Genomic DNA, 21,336 nt, shown 5'->3' with positions numbered 1-21,336 from the left:
ACATTTTACACATTAAGAAGCATTATTTTGTGCACGTGAATTTTAAGCTCCTTATCTGGCACTATATTTCACGTCTCCTCCTATCAGACATGGAGCAGCTGCTCCCAGCTACAGCAATCCCACATAGACCTCCTCACCCTCTGGGTTTGTGGAATGGTCTATGCAATGCTCCCACCTGGGACCACTGGGTGCCTGACCCACACTGCATGTGTGGCATTGCCACTGTGGCTTTTCCTCAGTGTCAAGCAGATTATCAGGGATGAGAGCTTTTGCTCATGAAAGTGGCCAGGGATCATACAGCACACGTAACAGCCATGTGCATAAATGGAAAGCGAAGGTCTGGCGCTTCCCAGGCACTGGCTGCAGTTGGTTTTTAATGTGCAGAGTCTGGGCTTGCTGGACTTCTCACCTATATAAATCTCTGTCCCTATGCCCTTGGCTAGCTACTGCTCCTAAAATTATCATGTCTGTACCACAGCATCCTGAGTGATAGCAGAAACGTTACTTTACAGCTTGGTGTGCAAAACACATCACCGGTTTTACAGCATCAGCCCTGCCTCTCCATCACAAACAGACATACCATTAATTCTGGTTTGATTCCTGTTTCAATTTTGGTGTAACAACATCTGAGACATTTTTGAGGCAAAAGACCCTAAGCAGGACGTTACCATCCACATTGATTGGGAGAGTCCCAGTGTCTGTGGTTAATTAGGTTACTAGGTCACTGATGCAGTTTTCATTAATGGCTCATGTTTAATTTGAACTGCTTGTCCCTATTGGTATGGATTAATGCTTAAGCATCTCAAGAGAAGAAAACCATTAGAAAGAGGCAATATCTTTTATTAGGCCAGCCAACATGCTTAAAAAATGCAGGAGTTGATAGGTGTGCTAACCACTTCTCATAACTCATTATTATCCATTGTTTTCAGCAGACATCCTTCATTTTCATTTAGTTATTTATTTTAAGCCAGGGCTACTGAACTCTGGTTCACAGGACTTTTAGCACACCCTCCCAACTCCTGGCTAAAAGCTTCAGGTATTTTAGGGAAGCCCGGCACACTGTTATTTATATCTTTTATAAGAGTGCAATGACATCAGCATAAAATGAAACAATTTTGCTATTCCCAATACACTTATACTTCTGTCATCTCTTCACCATCTTTGATCTTTCATACTAATGGCTTAACGATTAAATGGAAGAGCACGATCACAAGGGATATCTTGGTCCCATTGCTTTGCATGGCAGAAATAAACACCTCTTCTAACATTTTCAAGACAGACAACTGCCAGATTTTCAAACACAACATTTTAAGCCATTTTCAGAAGTGCCCCTTAAACCATCCCTTTTCAACATTCTGACCAGAAACAGCCTTCCTGCTGGTTTTGGAAGCTTCTCTTGCAAGGAGAAGGCTGTAGCATGGACAATGGGCATTTCACAGATTAAAGACAGACTAAAGAGTCACTTAATGATACCAGCATTAAACTTATTCTAGGTATGTCTTTGGTCAATTCCAGAGAATATAGTAAAATCTCTCCGATTAGGCTGTAAGGAACACCAAATGTGCTGATTCTAAAGATGCCCAAATGTTGCATTGTATCATGGCTTACACCTGCTACTCAAAACAAATGATTCCCCTTGATTAACCCTCCTACTACTTATTTAGCTGCTATAAATACCTCTTTGAGGTGAAACAAGCACTCATCTGCATCTGAACATCACAAAACCTCACTATCACCAACGTCACATTTTTAAAAAGCAGTTTTGCATGTGATTGATTGAGTGGCCTTAGCACCCCAGGACAGCATCCCATTATCGCCATGGCACCTTAACAGACATCCCAAATCCAAAAGTAACTTAATATGCAAGGTAAAATATGTTTTGTATTTAAGAAACACTTGCAAAAAACACATATCTGGAAACTGCAAAAACTCAGTTAAATAGTTTTAGAAAACTAAAACCTTGTAAAAATCCAAGTGATTGAAATGTCTCCTTCCAATTGCAATGACTTGCCTTAGCTATTTTAGACACTACAGGAAACTTCAGTTCTCAGGACTGCATTTAAATAAAGCATGCAAGAGGACAGCAGCATGAGAGGCTGTGTAACATGTCCTAGGACACAGTGTTTAAATAACTGCTAAGCTTGATGCCAAGTAGCCATGCTTCAAGTGGCTACTATGTGCTAGATAAATAATGCTTTTCTGTTGCAGGAACAAACACCTCAGCCTCTTGAAGAGCACTTGGCAAGACCACTGATCTAACAATAGGGAATTTATTTTAAACTGCTTGCTACTCATTAGCAGAGGCAGTCATGTGCTGCTGTAGCCGGCCCCTACCCAGGGCTGTGCTGCGCTGATACCAGGGTCCAGGGCAGCTCCAGGAGGTGCAGCCTTGGTCCCATTTGGCTTCACAGCTCTGTGAGCATCTGGAATTGCAAATGTTTTTAACCATCCTGGGCAAAACATCAAAATCCCCACACTAGAGCCATCATCAGCGATCCAATTTAGTCCATAGTTTAGACCACAGATGCAGCCTGCTTATGTATACAGAGATACCAGCAAGTTATAGGAATTGACCAATGCACGTGGATGAAAAGGATTTGCAGACTGGAAGAGGCTGGCTGGGTACACGCAATTCTTCACTCTCAGCAAACAAGACTGCTGGGGAGCCCCGTTACCTTGGACAGCTGCTGCTCAGAGGGAAAGCCCAACCCAAACACGGTGTTGGCTCTGCTATCCGCCCACTGGCCGAATTTCTGCGAGGTTTTGGTGAAGGTCATGTTGGGGGTGATTGTGCTGTTTATGATCACCTGTTTAGAAACAGATCAAAAAAGAATTATAAGCAGCCACATCAGAAATTTATATCCTAGCAACCATGTAAGTCAAAGCAATTAGCAGTTTGAACAGAGAAGCTGCAGTACTCCCAGTTTTTCCCAAAACACATATTTCACGTTGTCTTACTTGATGCAGGAATTGTGATGTTTTGTCATCTTTTATTTCCAAAGTACCATCATAGTCCCGCAGTTTAACACCACAGAACTCAAAGCAGGGATGGGGGGGGTGGGCTATAAAATGTCCCTAGTAGAAATGTGGAGTTGATCTCACTTTTTCAGCATGGAAGCACATGAATTATAGTTTAACAGTAAGCTTAACCAGGGAGGGTGGTAAATGACATCACCAACAATGCACATCCAGCTTCAAACATAAGTGTCTTCAGGACAAATATTCCACCACTTTCACACTGACTGATACCTGATTCAGCAGCCTAGAAAGCAGCAGTGGTTCCTGTGCTCAAAGAAATGGCTAACAAGAGGAAGGCTGCAGGCATGCAGTCTCTCAGGAACTTGGTAGGAAAAGCAAAAAGTGTAACCATACCAAAAGGAATGAGATATACATGCCAGTTCATTATCAAAAATCTCAACTTTTCAAGATACATCATTATATGAGCCTAGAGACTCCTTCCCTTGAAAATGAATTCATGAGCAACTGTCTTCCTGCTAGCAGAACAGGAGCTTTCTTTAGTAACGCGTACCATCATTTCCAATATGCAAATTATGCAGTAATTAAGCCAAATCCGTGGGACAGCTTAATTAACATGATCAGGAAGTATCCTGGCAACATCATTTGCTAGGTATTCCAAGCAGATTTTTCCTAAGCTATCATTTACATTTAGCAAAAAGCGTAAATTAAATTCACCAGAGAAAGAACATTCCTTGCCTCCATCCCCTCCCTAACTTCTACCCTCTGTGCGGATGCTTCTATTTTCCTTCTTAGAAACTGCACATCTTTGGTGGCTCCCCATACTGTGCCATCACTTCCCAACAAGTGTACAATTCCCTGCTGTGCGCACAGGACCAACGTCAGCACACAAACAGTCGATCCAGACCAAGCTCAAAAACAATATGAAATCATTGCTGCTGGAAGCTTCTCACCAAAAGGATGAAAGCAGGGCAGGGCCAGGTGGCTGACGCTAGTAAATTCTGTTTTACTTTTTTAATAGGAAGAACCAGGATGAGATGGGGGAAGAGGTGATTCTTCTTCAGCAGCGTTGGCTGACATAAGCTACGCAGAAATGAACTTTTGAAGATGAGACATGTTTTGTATGGCTGTCTCACAGAGGCATAAGGAAAGCTGCCCAGATGTGCTGTGCTCCAGCTGAGTCATGCAGCAGAAAGGTGGCCGATATAAAAACCTAAGTTCAATTCCAGTAATTTAAATTAAAAGAAAACCAAAACTCCAAAGATTTTATGCATGGGTTTGACAATTCAAAGGGAGGGTGACAATAGGAGGACTGGATAGAATGAGTCATAAGAAAGGGGATGAAATCTACGGCCAAATGAGAAATCAGGATGTTTTCCATAAACATTAAAGGAAGTGCTTAACGTATATCCTACGTCAGACAGGTGAACTACTTACACATATTTGTCTTACTGAGTTATTTTAGAAGCTCTGAAACAACCATAAATTTCAAGGGATAAAAAGTATTATTTCAGCCCTACTGTGCCTATCAAATCAGACATCTTTGGCTGAAAAGCTAATAAAGTGACCCCTCTCATTGAAAGGCGAGAACCTCCTTCACAGGAAGCTGACAATGAGAGTAATAAAAACTCCTAAAATAAACATCTAGAAAATGCAAACACAAAAAACACGCTGAAGGGAACTTTTAGACAACAGTCCAACATCAAAGAAGTGATAAGAGGAATAATGAAGACTGCAAACTAGAACACAAAGCAACTTATTGAGCAATGAGATGAAGTATATTAGCTTAGCACCTTAGAGGTTAATTTTTTCTGTAGCCAGTGCAGAATCCAAGGGAAGGTTGTGGTGATCACACACCTTCAAGAAACTGTCAGTTCATCTGCTAAATTTATAAAAAGCTGCAATTAGTGAAACTGCTTGCAAGCCAGCTCTAGCTTTTTTTTTTTTTTTTTTAAAGCCCTCCTCTGTCAGTCAGATGCCCCAGACACCAGAGACAAGTGAAAACCTGAGAAAAAGCTGAGAGAGCAACTCAGAGCTGCATGGAAACAGTCAGGAGAAGGAGAACACAACACAGCGCTGTGAGGTACCCGTGATCAACACTGATTTTATGAAGAATCCAAAACACGGCCTCTACAAAGAAAATCAACTCAATCCCAGCCAAACCCACAGCGCTGTGGGAAGGCTTCCCATAGGACCGCAGTCCTGTAAGAAGAGTCCACTCAGCATTCAAACAGACTCTTATGAAGCAGCTCTGCATAGGCCCTCATTCCTATAACACATATGATGGAATTCTGACAGCATCAAAACCCCAAATAAACACAGGGACTGTCATCCAGGTTAATGGATAGACAAACATAGACAAACATAGACTTCATAGACAAACAGCTCTAATGAGCTGCCATCAGTCCCTGAAGTGGTTAACGGGTTCTCCCCGCAGACAAAGGCAAAGAGGAGCATAATGTAATAAGCACCTTACAGAATAATAAACTCATTCATCATGCTGGTGGAGTTGTCTACACGTGGTTAAAAAAAATTTGCCTTTTCTCTCATCTAGACGCCAGCACATCAGATGGCAAACATTCCTGCTACGTCCACACAAGCCAAACAAAATCTCAGGCTAATTTCACTTCCCTTGGGAGAAAAACAATCCTGACAGATCTAAATTTTTATTTAAAGATGACAATGAATAATTTTTACAGTACAAGGTAGTACTCTGTCAACCAGAAATGATTCGAGACGTTTAGGAACACACACACTGGGCACATTCATCAGATAAAAGTAAGTAAATAAGCTTGTGCAGGGCAGAGCTCTCGTAGGCTGAAACATACCCACCCCACTGCCTTCCCACAGAGAGAAGTTGCCAAATAAAACAAGCAGAGAGGTCACAAGATAACCTGGGTAGAAAAAAAAACTGCATTGGCAGCTCAAATTGCTCATGATATATGCGTGGTGTATGTACACACAGCTACCTTCTATCATGGGGGATGCTTAGTGCATTTAAAGGGTCCTTCCCAAACTCCCCATTATCACCAAATCACACTGATGTGTTTCCTGAAAGGCATTTTCTCAAGTCAAGGTGAGGCAAACACGTGCACAGGAGCCCATGCAGAACAGTGCTGGAGCAGCCAGGGGCTACCAGCAGCTTGGGACATCCTTGGCATCGTGCTACGTTTCCAGAAGCAGCAGCATAGATGGGAGCAGGCTCGTCCCCAGAAGGAGAGAGCCAATGGCTGTGAGCATCTGGCAGAGAGAAACCAACGTGCTGCCCTGAGCAGCACCAGGACATTTCCTTGGCTGGGACACACACCCACAGAGCCAGCTCTGGCAAACACCTCTCTACCTGGGAACAGATCAAAGTAAGAGCTGTGGGATTGCTAGACTAGCCAATTCGAAGTTCTAGAACTGCATTAAATCAAATCAGAAATGGAACAGAAATAATCTCACCCTTTATTCTGGGACCAAAGTCCCAGTTCAGCAGATTGGGAAATTCCAGAATCATTCCTCTTTAAATTCACATCACCTGCTGTTCTGAAGCAACTTCACCTCCAGAAAAGCCCTAAGGCTCAAGGGCATAGTATCTTCTCATTAAGAAGTCACTACATTAAAACCTCCCCATTTCATTTTCACACCTCTCAATATGTGCTTTCCAGTTTGCAGCCCTTGTGAAATTTAATTTCCTCAACCCACCAGGCTGCTAATCTTCAGTGAAGACATATCTCAATCTAAAAACAGAATTGATGAGGGCAGGGAGCTGCCAGTCCTCAGGCTGCAGCTATCACAGGCTCAGCAGGTTCTTCCAGCTCATCAAGCCAATGTGAATCAGAAGCACTCGTGAACCCGGACGTGAAGACCAAGGGAGAGGGATGGGTTTGCAGAGAAATTCTCCCTCACATGTTCAGCAACTCCCTCGTGGAATTTATCCACCTACACTGCCATGATTTGCACTTATCTTCACTAGCTACCATTCTTTGCTGGTGGCTAGACAGAAATGCAATGTCTTTTCACCAATAAATCACTGGTCTAAGGAAGCAGAAACTGTATATTACATGAAATGACATCATGAGGAAGGTGCTAACCTCGGTGTGGGGCTTAGAGTTCTTCACCTCCTTCTGAAGAAAACAGAAAAGCTACTGTAACCCAGAGACTAAAGCACCATATTCACGCTGAACTGCAGAAACGAACCACTCACCTGTGACCCCAAAACATCAGATCATCTCTGCTCCAGCTTACAAAGACAGCACACACCCTCACGCCCATGCCATTAGCCATGACAGGGCTAGCAAAAGGTACAAAGGGAGTCACCTCCTGAGCCCACCTTCCAAATGGGATGAAGACACACTCGCAACAAGAAACTGGGATGACAAGAAGAACAGGCCTTGATCAAAAAAATAAACTTGTAATGAAGGAGAACTAATTACAGCTGTCTAACAAACCAGGGCCAGTAGAAATCGTTCTCCTCACCATTTCTACTAAGACTTTGTAGAAGGGTCTTTCAGAAAGAAAGAAAAAAAAGGAAAACTATAAGCAGCAACTACACATGTTTGAACTTTGCCTTATCTGCTGTACCTCCTACACAGAGATGTGTGGGACATACACCTGGGACAGACCTGGGACTTCACCTGAACAGACTAGGAGCACCAGAAACATACTGAAAAGAACACTGAATGTCTCGTTCTGCTTTTCTTCCTGCTCTGCTCCATCACTTGTGTGCAAGAGAGAGGGGGCGCAGCAATGGACAGGGGACAGCTGCCAGGTCAGCCAGGCAAGCAGGACTTTAGCTATGCCACCCAGACATAGATTTCAGAAGCATCCACAACACACAGTGCTAAGAAAGCAACTGCAGAAGGGGACTCACAGTGATCACAACCCTCACATGCTGCCACTGCTGGCCATTTCCTGCAGTTGCACTTAGCTCTCTTTTCCCTACAGATCCACTCTGCAACCCCACAGCTGTGCATTTTTAACCCTGTAACACAGCAAATCCAAAGCCATGCATGACATATAGGTAGAAGTAGCTCTTGGCCTCCTGTATGAGAAAATACGTAAAAAATGCCCTCCCCCTAATAAAAAGACTAATAACTGTTTTTCCTCTACTAAACTATTTCTGTTGTAAAGTCCTCATTGTGAACCTGTCTAAATGCAACGAAAGTGGGTTCACCGTGATGTGAATTCTATTAAGTAAACCTCCTGCTACACCTACTCCATTGTGCTCTTTTTCCTCCTGAAGTAATTAACATCTCTGCAGAGCTGGTTTCCCACCTCCTCCACCCAGTCTAAATCTAAAATCTCCTATTTTTGCTTTGACATCTGACGAGAATTTCTTTTCCTTTTCGGCACAGCACACACATCCACCCACCACCCTGCTCGGCACCAGCAGCTGCTCCTTGAAGCAAAGCTACAGCACTGCTTCCCAGCCTCTCTGCTCTGGAACAAATTTCACCTAGGAATTTCATGCAACATTTCATAAAACATACAACCAGGTAAGCCTGTGTGTTATTTCCAGGTAACATTTCTAGCTTTCCAGAGATGAAGAAGAATTCAGCAAAGATATTATTTCTTCCTGGTGGCTACAAATTGGGTGAATGCTGCATTATTTACAATTAGGTAAAGCAAAAAATACATAATTGTCACACATTTGTGCATTGGGGGATTTCATCTAAGCATAATCAAATCCCTACATGAAGCATTTAAGCACTCCTCTGCCTGCACCCTTGAAGCTGCACCATAGCATTATTTCCTCTCTTCAGCCTGAAGGCCCTGTGCAGAGCTCAGACAGGACTTCTCCCAGGACCCCAAGCTGTTCCACCACATACAAATCACAAAAACACCACCAGAAGGTAGTTATAGTTAAAGATGCAGAAACTGAATGAGCCAAACAAAAAAGATGACCAACACCGCTTTTAAAGGTTGAATGATGTCTGAGAGGCAGAAGCCAGCAGCCAGGAGCAGGGCTGCAGGACGTGAGCAATATGACATGGGTGAGATACAAGACTGTAGCCATCCTTAAAGACTCCTCTGTTCTGAATGGCAACCTACAGACCCCAGTGAGCAGTTGTTGGTAAGACAGCTTACCACTGCCTCTCTGAAATCTGGAAAGAACTGCCTTTTGCAATGAGGAACAACCAAGAAAGACAAGTGCGTTACTCTTGGCAGATGGCAGAACCTGCATGACATCTTCTGAAGCACCCAGACGAGGTCATTGTTAGAAGACAGCACAACAGGTGCAATCAGGTCCTGCAACACTCAGTAGCAGTATTCTAACCTAAATGAAGATATGAAGTAGCTGTGGGATGACACAACAACCCTCCTGCATCCTCAGAGATTCCTGATGGCTTATTTTGCTGTTAGAAAATGAAGGTAGGTAGAGGTTAGAGAATCCAAAGAGAATCAGCTTTGTAAGTTATCTACTATTTAGTAGTTAATAGACTTTTATACTACTCCTGGTTTTCCCTATAACAACTACAGTACCAGCGAATGCTACTCCGCAATGCAGAGTCAAGGAGGAAGAAATGTGTTGGGTTTTGTATGTTTGCAATAAAACCAGGAAAATATTGCACTGACTTATGTTCCATGTTTGAATTTTAAGAGCACACAGTGCAGCATAGTTTATTTATAAATTCCATCTGGCTTTACTTGATTAGAACATTTGATACATTAACTCTAATTGGGATTTTCAGGTATTAGATACCTCTGGCACTACAGCAAGAAGAAGGGAACAAACAATGGTTGCAGCTGTTTCATGGGAAAAGCATTCCTTGGAGCTCCATAAAGCACAGCTTATAGAAATGATTTGTTACTTTTGGTAGTTGAACTTAAACAACAACAACAAGAGGGACTAAAAAATCCGAATCAGTCAACCAACTGCTAAGCAGAGCTGTGTTCACTGCGATTCCTGATAGATGTGCAGCACTTCTGCAACAAATCAAGCAAAGTCCTTCTGGGATGAAGCTGGGGAAAACTTGAGTAGAAAAAACAGGTGTTCAGCTCATCCCTGGGCACTATGTTCCTCAACCCCCTTTGCAAATTTCTTGGAAGAAAAAGCATATTGCACAGCCTGTACCCAAGCTGAGCAACACCATGCCCCCTGAAGCTGAGCAACACCATTACCACTGAGCTTTGTTGAGCAAGAGCGAAAGCTTTTGGAATGTAAAAATATGCCTACTTCAAGAGTTTTGCTTTGCTTAATTAATGAAACCAAAAAGATAAGGGAAAGCATCTGCAAAATCTTCCATGTTGTGCCTGCGATGATACTAAAAACCTTGATTTTACCTTATCACCTAATTACAATTATGGATCATTTCCCCCTCAGATTTTTTCAAGATTCTTCAAAAGCTCTCTTAAGATCAAAGACCACGACCTGAAACAGAGCTTTACCAAGAAACTTTATGGAGAGGTTATAAAAAAGGGAAAACCTATCCAAGAAGGAAGGTTCCATATTTGCCACTGCAACCAGAAATCCTCTAGCAAGTTTTTTTTTTCCCCATAAATTGCATATATGAATAGGTTTCTGCAGCACTGGTTCAGGTGTGTGGTGGCTCCATGCACTCTACCTGCCAGGAAGGATCAAATGGGAAGCAGGTGTGCTTCCCATTCTTTGGTCAAAGATTCAGTCGTTGGCATTGTCTTCTGAGCTCACTAACTGGCTTATGGAAGACTTCCTTCCAGAAACAATCCAGAGCGAAGGATTTTTCACATTTCAAGTGTAATAACTTGGAAAGAGATTGATACAGAAACACTTCAGTGATGTGAGCTGTAAAGCTTTACCCAAATCCCATCCTCCACAGATGCTCAGGACTTCTGGCTGATTCAGCCTCAAGGGACCCACCCCATTTCCCACCACATCCATAGTATTTACTTTGCTCCATTTCCCAGCATTTGACAAGCTCTCTTTCACTTGCAGCTCTGGGTCTTGTTTGCACAAACATTTTTAATGTTTCCCTCCATTTCCAGCTCATCTCCACTGCTATCAGCAATTCAGAAAAACCTGCTGCACTTTCTCAGTATTTCCCTCTGAATGCTCAGGGCCCCACTTGCACAAGTGCACCCCATGTTATCTACCCTATCACCTCAACCAGCATCAGCAAGGGCTGGAAACTTCTGCAGACATCACTCCAGACTACCATATCATCTTCCCAATTATGGGACCCTGCACCTCCCCTCTGCCTGAATTTCTGAATATGATATCACCTTGAGCAAATAAAGCATGACGCATGCAGGCAGTCCCACGCTTGGCTGGCAGTTCTGCATCTCCTTTATGCTGCTCTTCCTCACCACCAAACTTCAAAGAAAATACTCTCAAGTTATTTTAATGTCTAGAGAGAAACAAAACCGCAAGTACACCACAAATGCAGATAACATGAATATTTAAACATCGCTGGGGACTGTCATTTTCCCTTAATTTCATTCACTGTTATTTCAAAATTTCTTTGAGAAGAATATGAAGCATTGGATTCTGCAGCAGAAGGATCCATTGCACACCTCAGTGCATTGGCTACATGCAACTATTTATCTTTAAAACGTGTATTTTATTTTCTATCTGCATCTGCCCAGCTTTAGCTGCCAGCTTATTGCCTGACATCATCAGAGGCATTTTCCTGGTATCACCCTAGAAGTCACACTTCTCTGTGCTGTTCCACAGGCTGCATGAATGCACCTCCTGTATGGTGGAAAGAGTCTCTTGAATTGAGAGTCTCCCCTGCAGCCCCCTTCAGAGTGACACAACAAATCTAGAAGCCCTGCTCACCACAGCTCCGCTACATCCTTAACTGGAATTGGGAAACAGAAGTTAAAACCAGGATGGAAAAAGTATTAATTAGTTTCACTGAATGAGAAGCCACAGCTTGGGTGAGCCTGGCAAGTTATGACCCAGGGCAGAACAGATGTTCCCCTGCTCGTAATCTGCTCTTCACACATAACCAAGGAGCGCATCACTACAAACAGAGCAGCTGCCTCTCAAAGAAAGCTCAATACTTACAGCAACAACAAGCTCAAAAGGGGCAGCAAGAAGCAGTCAGAGACTCTTCTAGTATCAATTCCAAAGCACTTTATGCAGCACTGTTGGTGCTAGAACCTGCCTGGTAGATGAGCACCCACCTCCAACTTCTATTCGGAAATCTGAAGTGGGAGAAGCTCCACTGCAGCTGCCTTACCAAGCAGTAGATAAAATGGCATCAGATCATTCTAAAGGTTCTAATATGGATTTGCAGAAGTCTAACATATACACACAGGTTGGTCGTTGGTCTGTCTTAGTGGCAAAGTACTTGTCTACATTATATTTTCCATATTTAAAGCCACAACTTATGTTTTTACTTACTAGTCATCACGCTAGCATAAAAACAGTGAGATGTTTGTTATACATATAAACAAAATATGCACACTGGAAAACAGGATTGTGCATTAAAATTATATTTTATGCTGTGTTTTCATATTTCAAAAGATGTTCTTTTGATGTGGGGGTTAATTAGTTCCATTTGTTGGAATTACTCTGTTATGGCTCCAGTATAATCTCCAGTGCTAATAATCATGTTGAAGATGGTTCCAATAGTTTGTGAAATACTTAACATACCATGATAAGGGTAAAGAGAAGATGAAAGCCATCACATAGGCTAATTTCTCTGCTTTATAGCAGAAAGCTAGTGGAGATCTATTGGCATAGGAAGGTTTCTGGATCAAAAACATAGCCTCACTCAGCCTCCGAGAGCCCAAGGCCTGTCCATCTCCCTACTGCCTTTCTTTTGGAGCTGGGATGCTTTTGGTGCTCATTACACAGCCGTGAGTGTCACACGCCACCTTTTTGTTGACAGGGCCTTTTCTGACTGAGCTCGTGCCTCTCCATTTTACGGTGGGCAGTCCTGGGACAACAAGAGAAAAACTCTGGAAGAAAAGGGATGAAGGGCATAAAGAACACAACAGGAAAAGTCCTGGGGAAAAAGAAAAAAAAAAAAAAGAAATCTCCATCTCAGTTACTCTGCGGTGAAAAAGCCTTGTGAAGCCGGAGTAAGTATTTTCTGCTAAATTAACCAGATGTTACCAGCAGGGTCTCTCTGGGAACAGCAGTGCTGCTGCCAGCAGAGCAACACACAAGGCAAGGAGCATCAGGCACCGGGCAGCCCGCCCAGCCCTGGGCAGCACACGGCACAGCTCAAAGGCGGTCACAGCACTAAAAGTAGGGCAGGCCAAACGGGAAATAAAGGAACCTCTGTCTCCTTGACAAAACACATATTTGCTCACCCACACCTTTGAAAAATCACTGCTTTTTATTAAGAATTTCTCTACACCCACTGAAAGGAGGAAAAGACAACACTTCACTTTCTAAGGTCACTTTCCTTGTTCTTTTTCCTCCCATTATTTTTTTTTACCCAAGGCAGTAAAACATCCTCCTATCATTTCACTATGAAATTATGACAACCATTATCTTCTTACAGTGCCACACTCGCCCTGCCACGGAGAAGCACATCTGCTCTGAATATGACAAGAGGAGTGGTGGCTGTTCTGATCCCTCTCCATCACAAGTCACATCCATGAGGTCTTGGAGACACAGTTAAAAGCCACCAAAGCAGTGCAGAGCTGTTGCAATGCACACATTGCTGGAAGCCTTTTTTCAATTCAGTTCCAAGTTTGTAATATTTAAATTACTTGAATTACTTGGTAGGCTTTTCCTGAGCAAGAGTTGATATTGGTTTAATGGCTGAAATTACATCAATGAAAGAAAAAACACACAAAGAAACTTGCCAGATGAAGGAATTTCATCTCTGCTACCATACCCCGCAATTTCTTTTCCTGTGAAGGGAAGCTCCTCTAATCTAAGAGTCACCTTTTGGCAAAGTACCCTAGAGTATTTTTAACAACTATGACTTAAAATAATTTCATTTCCACGGGCAAAGAAAATAATTTGCTTTGAATCTCCGAGTACAGAACTGGTAGAACTCAGAATTGCCAATAAATGTGCAGAAGACGCCCTGCCTCCATTCATGGGAACACAAAAAGCGTCATCATGAAGAGGTGGGTAGCAATTAGGACTGGTACAGGAACTGAGAAAGCCAGAAACATACCAAATATTAGCAGATTTACACATCATCCATTCCTACTGCCCCAAATGTCTGCTGCCAAATGCTGCTGGGGCTCTGATTCTGCCCTCCAAATCACACCAGACCTTCCTGGTACAATGCACCTAAACAGACCTTTGTGTGAGGGTACTGTAACAACCAGAACACAAAACACTTAACAACTAAACAGCTTCATCATACTGTATTACAAAGTAGATTCACTTTGGAGAACAGTAAGTGTATACTGATTGGCAAAATTTGGCCCACTCTCATTCTTAATAATTGCAATTTACTTCAGAAACAGATCTACTTACTTTGCTTTTCTAGCTCAGTAATTTTTCTTGTTCTCTCTTCAACACTTTAGCAAAATTATGCCCAACTCACTGTCTTCCATCTTCAAGGCAATTGTTAGTAGTAAACTCTCTTAAATCATCCAGCAAATGGGAATGAGCGTCAGTCAACATCTATTTTCTCTGAAACACAAAGCCCCTCTTTCCATATCAAACTTTTACCAAACCTACTCTTGCAATCCATTAGTCTTCAACTCCAATTTTATTTTATTTTTTTCCTAATCACCTGAGTAAAGATCCCACAAACAATTTCAGACTGCCACCTGATGTGGCTCTCACTGCAACAGTTTAGTTGGCTCCAGCAGTCTCAAAATGCCCCCTACAGAGTTTATTGCTGGTTGTTAATCTTTAAGACAGCTTTATGTTCTTTGTTAACAACTTATTTCTCTAAAGATGAAAAGAACACTGTCACAATCACAGGTTTTGTAGGCATGTAACATCAGAACGTTTGAAAATGAGAAGCTTGCTTCTGAGATCCCACAAGGATTATATCTTTCTCAAATTCTATATGAAAACAAGTTCCATATCCTCTCCCTCATCTATATTGCCTGGATAATACATACTTCCAATTCAAAACAAGCAGAAAAAAACCACCAATATGGGCACTACCAACCACCATTCCAGCAGATGCTGGAAGATACCAGTCTGAGCAATTTGCATGCTTTCCAACCTCCTTTCTGCCTCTAAATTGCAGCATAATGTAGGTCATTTTTAATGAGGGGTCTTGCATGCGGCTTCCCCCACGCACTACACAGCAATCAGACACTTCTGAGTTCACGTTCTCCCTGCATCATTGCTGTATTTTGTCATTTTTCAACAGGTTTGGCTTTTGCCCACAAAGTTGCGGACTCTCACACAGCAAAGTCTCTTGGCTGCCTCATTAACTCCAGATCGGTGTGTGCTCTTGCATTTTACTGTACCATTTCCTTCAGCATTCATTATGATGCAAACAGCCTCTGGCGAGAAACTTCTTAAAACATCATGATGAAATTGTTTTCTAGACAACATAGAAGTCAATTATAATGCAATTAAAAGATAGGCTAATCTATTCCTTTGTTTGGCAATGGTATCTCAGTTAACATCATGGAGTGCAAGTGTTTATGGTATCTACGAAATCATTTGCTATAAATTGTTTTCTACTGTCCACAGCACCTCTTTTTTGTAGAAGATGTAGGAATTATAAAACCTGTTGTCTTCCAGGCTTGGAAATGGAGAAAAATTAAAGCAGTTTGCACCGGGCACAGCCTGCCAGGCTGGCAGCAAGCTGCCCCAGCCTCTGAGGGGTGCTCAGCCTGCACTGTGCTGGTTGTGCAACATGCCTTGCATTCTGCATGGCAGCAAGGCCAGCAGGCTTCAGCAGCCCTGTGTTGTTCTGCATTCTGGATTTAAATGACATTTCTCTGCAAGTCAGCGTGCATCACATGTGTACCTAAAACTGCTAGAACAGGCGCTTTGCATCCAAGGACGGTGAGCTGTTGGAGTTGCATCCTTCATCCACACCTTCCCTCTAGGCCCAATCACTTATTTCCCTTGAGCTTCAGCTTTCTGTCATTAAAAGAGGGATAATTTTGCCTGCAGCAATGCTAATCTGCCTGATACTTGCCAACACACGAAGACTATTCTAATAAGTGACATGTAAGCAGGACAGAGACAACCAATGCTGCCTTTACTCTTCCTCACAGACGTACTGGGCTTCACTTTGGGAGAGGAAAGTAGGTCACTACAATAAGCAGCAGTTGTGTGAGGGAGAAGAGGAACTTTTATCGTTAGCTGGGTACAAACACCCTTCTTTTTCCACATCAGCACTCTTAAATGGACAGGCTGGGAAATGGGACTCTCCAGAGGCGAGTGTGCAGGCAGCATTTCTTCTCAACCTGCGCCTTAATCAGCACGGGTTCAATACAAGAGGAATAATTCATGTGATGAGCAATTGATCCTTGCTGGGGAAGCCCTAGGGGAAAATTTTAATTCTAGGGCACGCTCAAACAAGGGGTTGTTTCCTTTTGGATAATGCCTTTTGGACAGATGAAGGGGTTCTGAAACCCATCCAGTCTGCAGCCCTGGGCAGGATGCTCCAGCTGCAGGCACATGGCTTCCCCCTCCACACACAGTAATTACTGGCTTCTCATTAATCGCTCATAACGCATGTGTGCACACCCACAAACCACACAGGCCACAGGATGTGGCACCAGCCCAGCTGCTGCAGCCTGGAGGTGAGCATACCAGCATGAACAGCATAACGATGGCCATGCATTAGTGCTCTACCGATGTCAGCGAACATCACCATCAATTTAAACAGGTGCTTTGGCTGATTTATAAGCCACTATATAACCAAATACAGCACAGAGGGTGTTTGGAAAAACAAACATTTTAAATAAGAGTGACAAATATAAACGGATTATTAAGGGATGATTTCTGAGGTAGCTCTCTCCCAGAACAGTAATATTTCAACACCCTCATCTAAGCAGGAACATGGGTAAACAGGCTGTAAATTTGTCTTCTTATTCTACGTTTTGCACTCCTGCAAAAAATAACTAATGATTTTTGTGCAAGATTGGAACGTTTTAACTAACACATCTGTAGACTGCTATGGAAAAGCAGTCACCTCACAAGTTAAACTGGGGGGGACAAATTGAAAAAAGAAGGCATTAAAGGTATTAGAGCAGTTGTCAATTCAAGTGATGAAGATTTTTGCAGGAAATACATCAGAACGCTGTTCAGGGATGTAAAACAAAGTCAGGAAAAAAAAACCCCATGTGTGGGGAAAACATCTTCATGCCTAATTTGTCACTCAACGCTGATGAACTCCAGTAGACAAGCTGTAGAAAATTAAGTGCTAACCTGTAAACATTTCAACCATGCAAAATGGAATATGTACTTGGCATTTAAATCAAAAGCCCTAGTCTGCACGTATCTATCTCCTTGCTCTCCTTAAAAAGAATGTTTTTTCACCAAAGAGACCTCAGTGTTATCTACCTAGCACAGGAGGTGGGTTTAAGCACTGTGCTACAGACTACGCGTTGGCAGTTTAAGCCCTTGGCACATTAAGACCATGAAGTCAAACTAATTGGAGATAAAATCCTGTCTGAGTTTGTTCATTTGGGAAAAATAACTTTTAAGTCACTGTCTTTTCAATTGTCACTACAAGTGTCCACAATAGATTATATACAGAAAAAGCAAGTATTTATCAATTTACGTGTTTAACGCAGCTCATCTACATCTACTGCCAGCCAGGGCTGACAGCCATGATGCTCTCCACACAGAAAACACACTGGGATACCATCAACCTCCTACCTTGGCTCCATCCACACTGATAATCCGATAGCTGTTTCTCGTGCTGTCATAGAAGTAGGAAACAGTTACAGCCTGCTTGCTTGCGGGGACCCAGTTCTTCTTCGTGCTGGGGTCAATTTGGAAGACATGGGCTCTGGTGGTGAAGATGGGCTGTTCTCTAGAATAGGGAGGGACAGGAGAAATGGATGCATGAGTCTGCAGAAGATGAAATGTCCCAGAAGCCTAGACTTGACCAGGCAGCACAAAGCTAACTTTTCTTCCTTGTGTTATGATGACTTTGTAACCCAAATTTTCCTCAAAATACCAATCTCCAGGACGGGATGCTCATGTGTGCTCACTCTTCCCACATCCACACATTCTGCCAAAAGCACCAACAAACCCCACACAGCTGGCTCTCCTGCTCACTGCTGTGAGCCTGCTTGGGGCCAGCACTGCTCTGCAGAGGTGCTAACGATGCTAGCAAAGCAAAGGCACAGTATAATTACTGGAATATTAAAGTCCCTATCATTAAAACTGCACTACTCCGTGGGCAGTTAATCAGCATGAGCAGTAAGGGGGAAATGAAACGGCTCCCAGGCCCCATGCTGCCTGCCAGCACACGACTGCATCGGGTGAGCTGTGGCCTCCCTCATCCCAGCCCTATGCACCACAAGGAACGCCTCATACCTGGTGTTTTCTGCCCTACACACAGGCAACCCAAACCACAAATAACAGCTGAGCGGATGCAGGGCTGAAAGGACAAGGCACAATACACATCAAGGCTTCTAGAGCACAATTAACATCACTTACAGGTGGCAAAAGTCAATTATTTTCAAGTCATACTTTTAAGCCAAGCTTAGAAGTGAACTGCAAATCAAGATATGCTGTTTATATAAATACATATATTAAATAACTATATATATTCATGCTTTTTGTTCTTAAAAGCTACAGCTTATAATGGTATACATTGAGTGCACTTAATTAAGTTCACCATGTTCTCAGTACATACAAAATGTTTTATCTTTGATAGTTGAACTTGACAGAATTCTGACAGTATTCAAAAGCAATTGTATTACAACAGAGTCCACCACTGTTAACTCCCCCAAACATTTATCTCATCCACACACAAAGCAAATGAAGGCAGATATGTGAAAGGCCAGTGACATCTCTTCACACCTTACTCTTTCCCACCCATACAAATAAATCTCTTAAATTATTCTCAGTCCTGTCATTTTGGAACTATGTTTTTATTCAATTTTTTTCAGCTGCTTTTAAATCCACCTATTTTTAAAACACAAAAACTTCAGGTACCGCATGTAGGAACAGCACAAACCATCACACACATTCTCAATCATTACACTTGAATTAAAATTGAGGGGAGTAGCTCAAACACTGTGTGATCTTGCAAAGCCCTACAAGGCCTCAGAAGGGAGAAAATGACATGATTTTTTTTCCTTGCAAGACATATGTAAGGTTTGACGTTTTCCAGGGGCTGCCATGCATGTTCCTGAATAGACAGCATGCTGAACTGCGTGAAATACTTCAGCAAAATCAATTTACATTACAAAGGGACTGCTATGTTACAACTATGGAGGAACAGCACATACAGCACCTCTTCTTCACCAGCCGCAATGGGAATCTGCCTCCCATTTCCAATGCTACCATCACTGCTGTCCCTGCCTGGGAGGAAAGCAGGGCAGAGCTCTGTAACACTTTTTTAAGACTTCCATCACACGTTATATGGATTAGCAGCATTACGTCCTTGGAGGCCATGGGTCTGTTTGCAATAAGGAATGCAGGGAAGGGAGGTTTCCCCCAAGTGATTTATTCCTTTACTCTAAAAATATACACGTCCCCTGAGTAGAGGATAATTTAGAATTTTGCCTTCTACTTAGCTGTATATTTTTAGCAGATTCTATTGTTTTTACTGGTAGTAATATGACCTATATATCGCAGCCTGAACTTTAAGGAGTTTCAGACTTTTCCTTCATAAAAACCCAACCCACAAGCAACTTTATAACACATTTCTGTTAAGTCACCTTAACAGTACCAGAAAACACTGCTAAAATTATGCCCGGCCTCACTGCAGCAGCAACCATACAAAGTAAATGTGGAGATATCCAGAAGCTACAAGGCTAACTTGGCTCTTGTTTGGTGCACGAGCCCCTGTAACTTGGTGGCAATGGGAACATGCAGGCAAGGAGAGCAGCTCTGCCAGGCAGCTGAGATGAGAGACATAAATCAAGAGACAAAGAGAACTTAGGAATGTTTAAAACTCTCATGAATTTTAAACAAAATTGTTAATGACTGATTAAATACATTTCTTTTTAAAGGAAAAAAAAAAACTTTAAAAAATCAACTTGACATTAACATCCACCATTTAGAGTAAAGCAGCCTGAAATCTAGCAAATGGAGGTCTAAATTATAGCCAATGATTCTTTGTTTAATAATGCAGATTAAAATAGAGAATGCACTTTGATAAACTGTACTATTAAAGGTGGCCAGCATGTTCTATAAATATGATTACAATTTTCAAACCATGTTTTTATCTATTTTAGTTGACTTTTAACATCTGTCTCTGTGCTATGTGAAACAAATTTCATGTAAAAAGCAATAGTTCCCCATTATCTAAGAAATATGCTGCTAATCTCTTCATAGGCATTATAAAAGCAAAAGAATGAAGGCTCTAGAGCTCAGTAGCTGCATCCATAGCAGTGCAAGGTGCAGTGCTTTTACAGCTGATAAATAATCACACAAATTCTATGAGTGTGTGTCTTTAAAACGCATCTGGTGCGGGATGCATGTGCCTCCAGTCCATGCAGCAGAGCAGTTTTTGGAATGTGATGCTTCCTGCTACAGGCCACCTTCTGCACATGCTGAGATTTACACTGCCTGACAGCTGCAACAGATCTGTAGTGATGTGCTCTAACAAACATTAGATGAGGATCTTTTCAGAAGGAACAGTCGGCATGCACATAAGATCCTATATCGTGACATACATACTCTGACTCACTGCAACACAATGCAAAAACACATATTTGCTAAATCCAGCACAATAAGCATTGTGCCAATGGTAATTTGGATCAAGCATCACTATTATTGCCTTTATGACAGTGTAATAAAATGAACTAATCTCTTATATACGTATATATTTACACAGAGTATAATTTGAAGTGCCACACGTGGTAAATTAATGACAATGCAAAAATGGGCAACATTGCTAAAATAAAGAGTTCTTTTCTCCATGGTCCCCATCCAGGCCCTGTGGGACGAGGACAGCAAAGCCGCCAGGAAATGCTGGTGCTCCAGCTGCTTAAAAATGGGTAGTATGGATGAGAAGGAATCTAGAGGGCAAGGTGCATGAGGAGCTGCTGATGGCACTTGGTTTGTTCAGCTCAGAGAAGAGGCCTCATGGTGGCCTACATCTCCTCATCAGGGAAAGGCACTGAGCAGCGTCAGGCAAGGGTCAGATTCTTCACTGAGAAGGTGGGCCTGTTTTCACACCTCTGTAAGACTCAGTTGTCCAAATCTAACCAGAGCTGCCCATGCAAAGCAGCTGGGATTTTCAAGCATGCATTGTCACCATCAGGTAGCACAGCATGGAGCAGAGCAGAGGCAAAAGCTAAGTGTGGATGTTTTGCAGATGTGATGGCAGCAAACCAGCATTACAAAAGCAGGCAGCTCTCTACCCT

At 42.4% G+C, this 21,336-nt stretch overlaps 1 protein-coding gene across 1 annotated transcript in view; it reads right to left on the bottom strand.

Annotated features, from left to right (window-relative positions):
- Positions 1-21,336, bottom strand: part of HOMER2 (homer scaffold protein 2) — a 55,494-nt gene that overhangs the window by 18,440 nt on the left and 15,718 nt on the right. The window contains exons 2-3 of the mRNA XM_052672451.1: positions 17,666-17,822; positions 2,676-2,807 (exon numbers count right to left, since the gene is read on the bottom strand). Of these exons, the coding sequence (XP_052528411.1) occupies positions 2,676-2,807; positions 17,666-17,822 (289 nt within the window). The remainder of the gene's footprint in view (positions 1-2,675; positions 2,808-17,665; positions 17,823-21,336) is intronic.

The sequence above is a fragment of the Tympanuchus pallidicinctus genome, unplaced genomic scaffold, assembly GCF_026119805.1.
Source record: "Tympanuchus pallidicinctus isolate F22 unplaced genomic scaffold, pur_lepc_1.0 scaffold12, whole genome shotgun sequence".
Taxonomy (NCBI): Eukaryota; Metazoa; Chordata; class Aves; order Galliformes; family Phasianidae; genus Tympanuchus; species Tympanuchus pallidicinctus.
The sequence above is the reverse complement of the archived record's forward strand: the minus strand, read 5'-3'. Positions and strand labels throughout refer to the sequence as shown.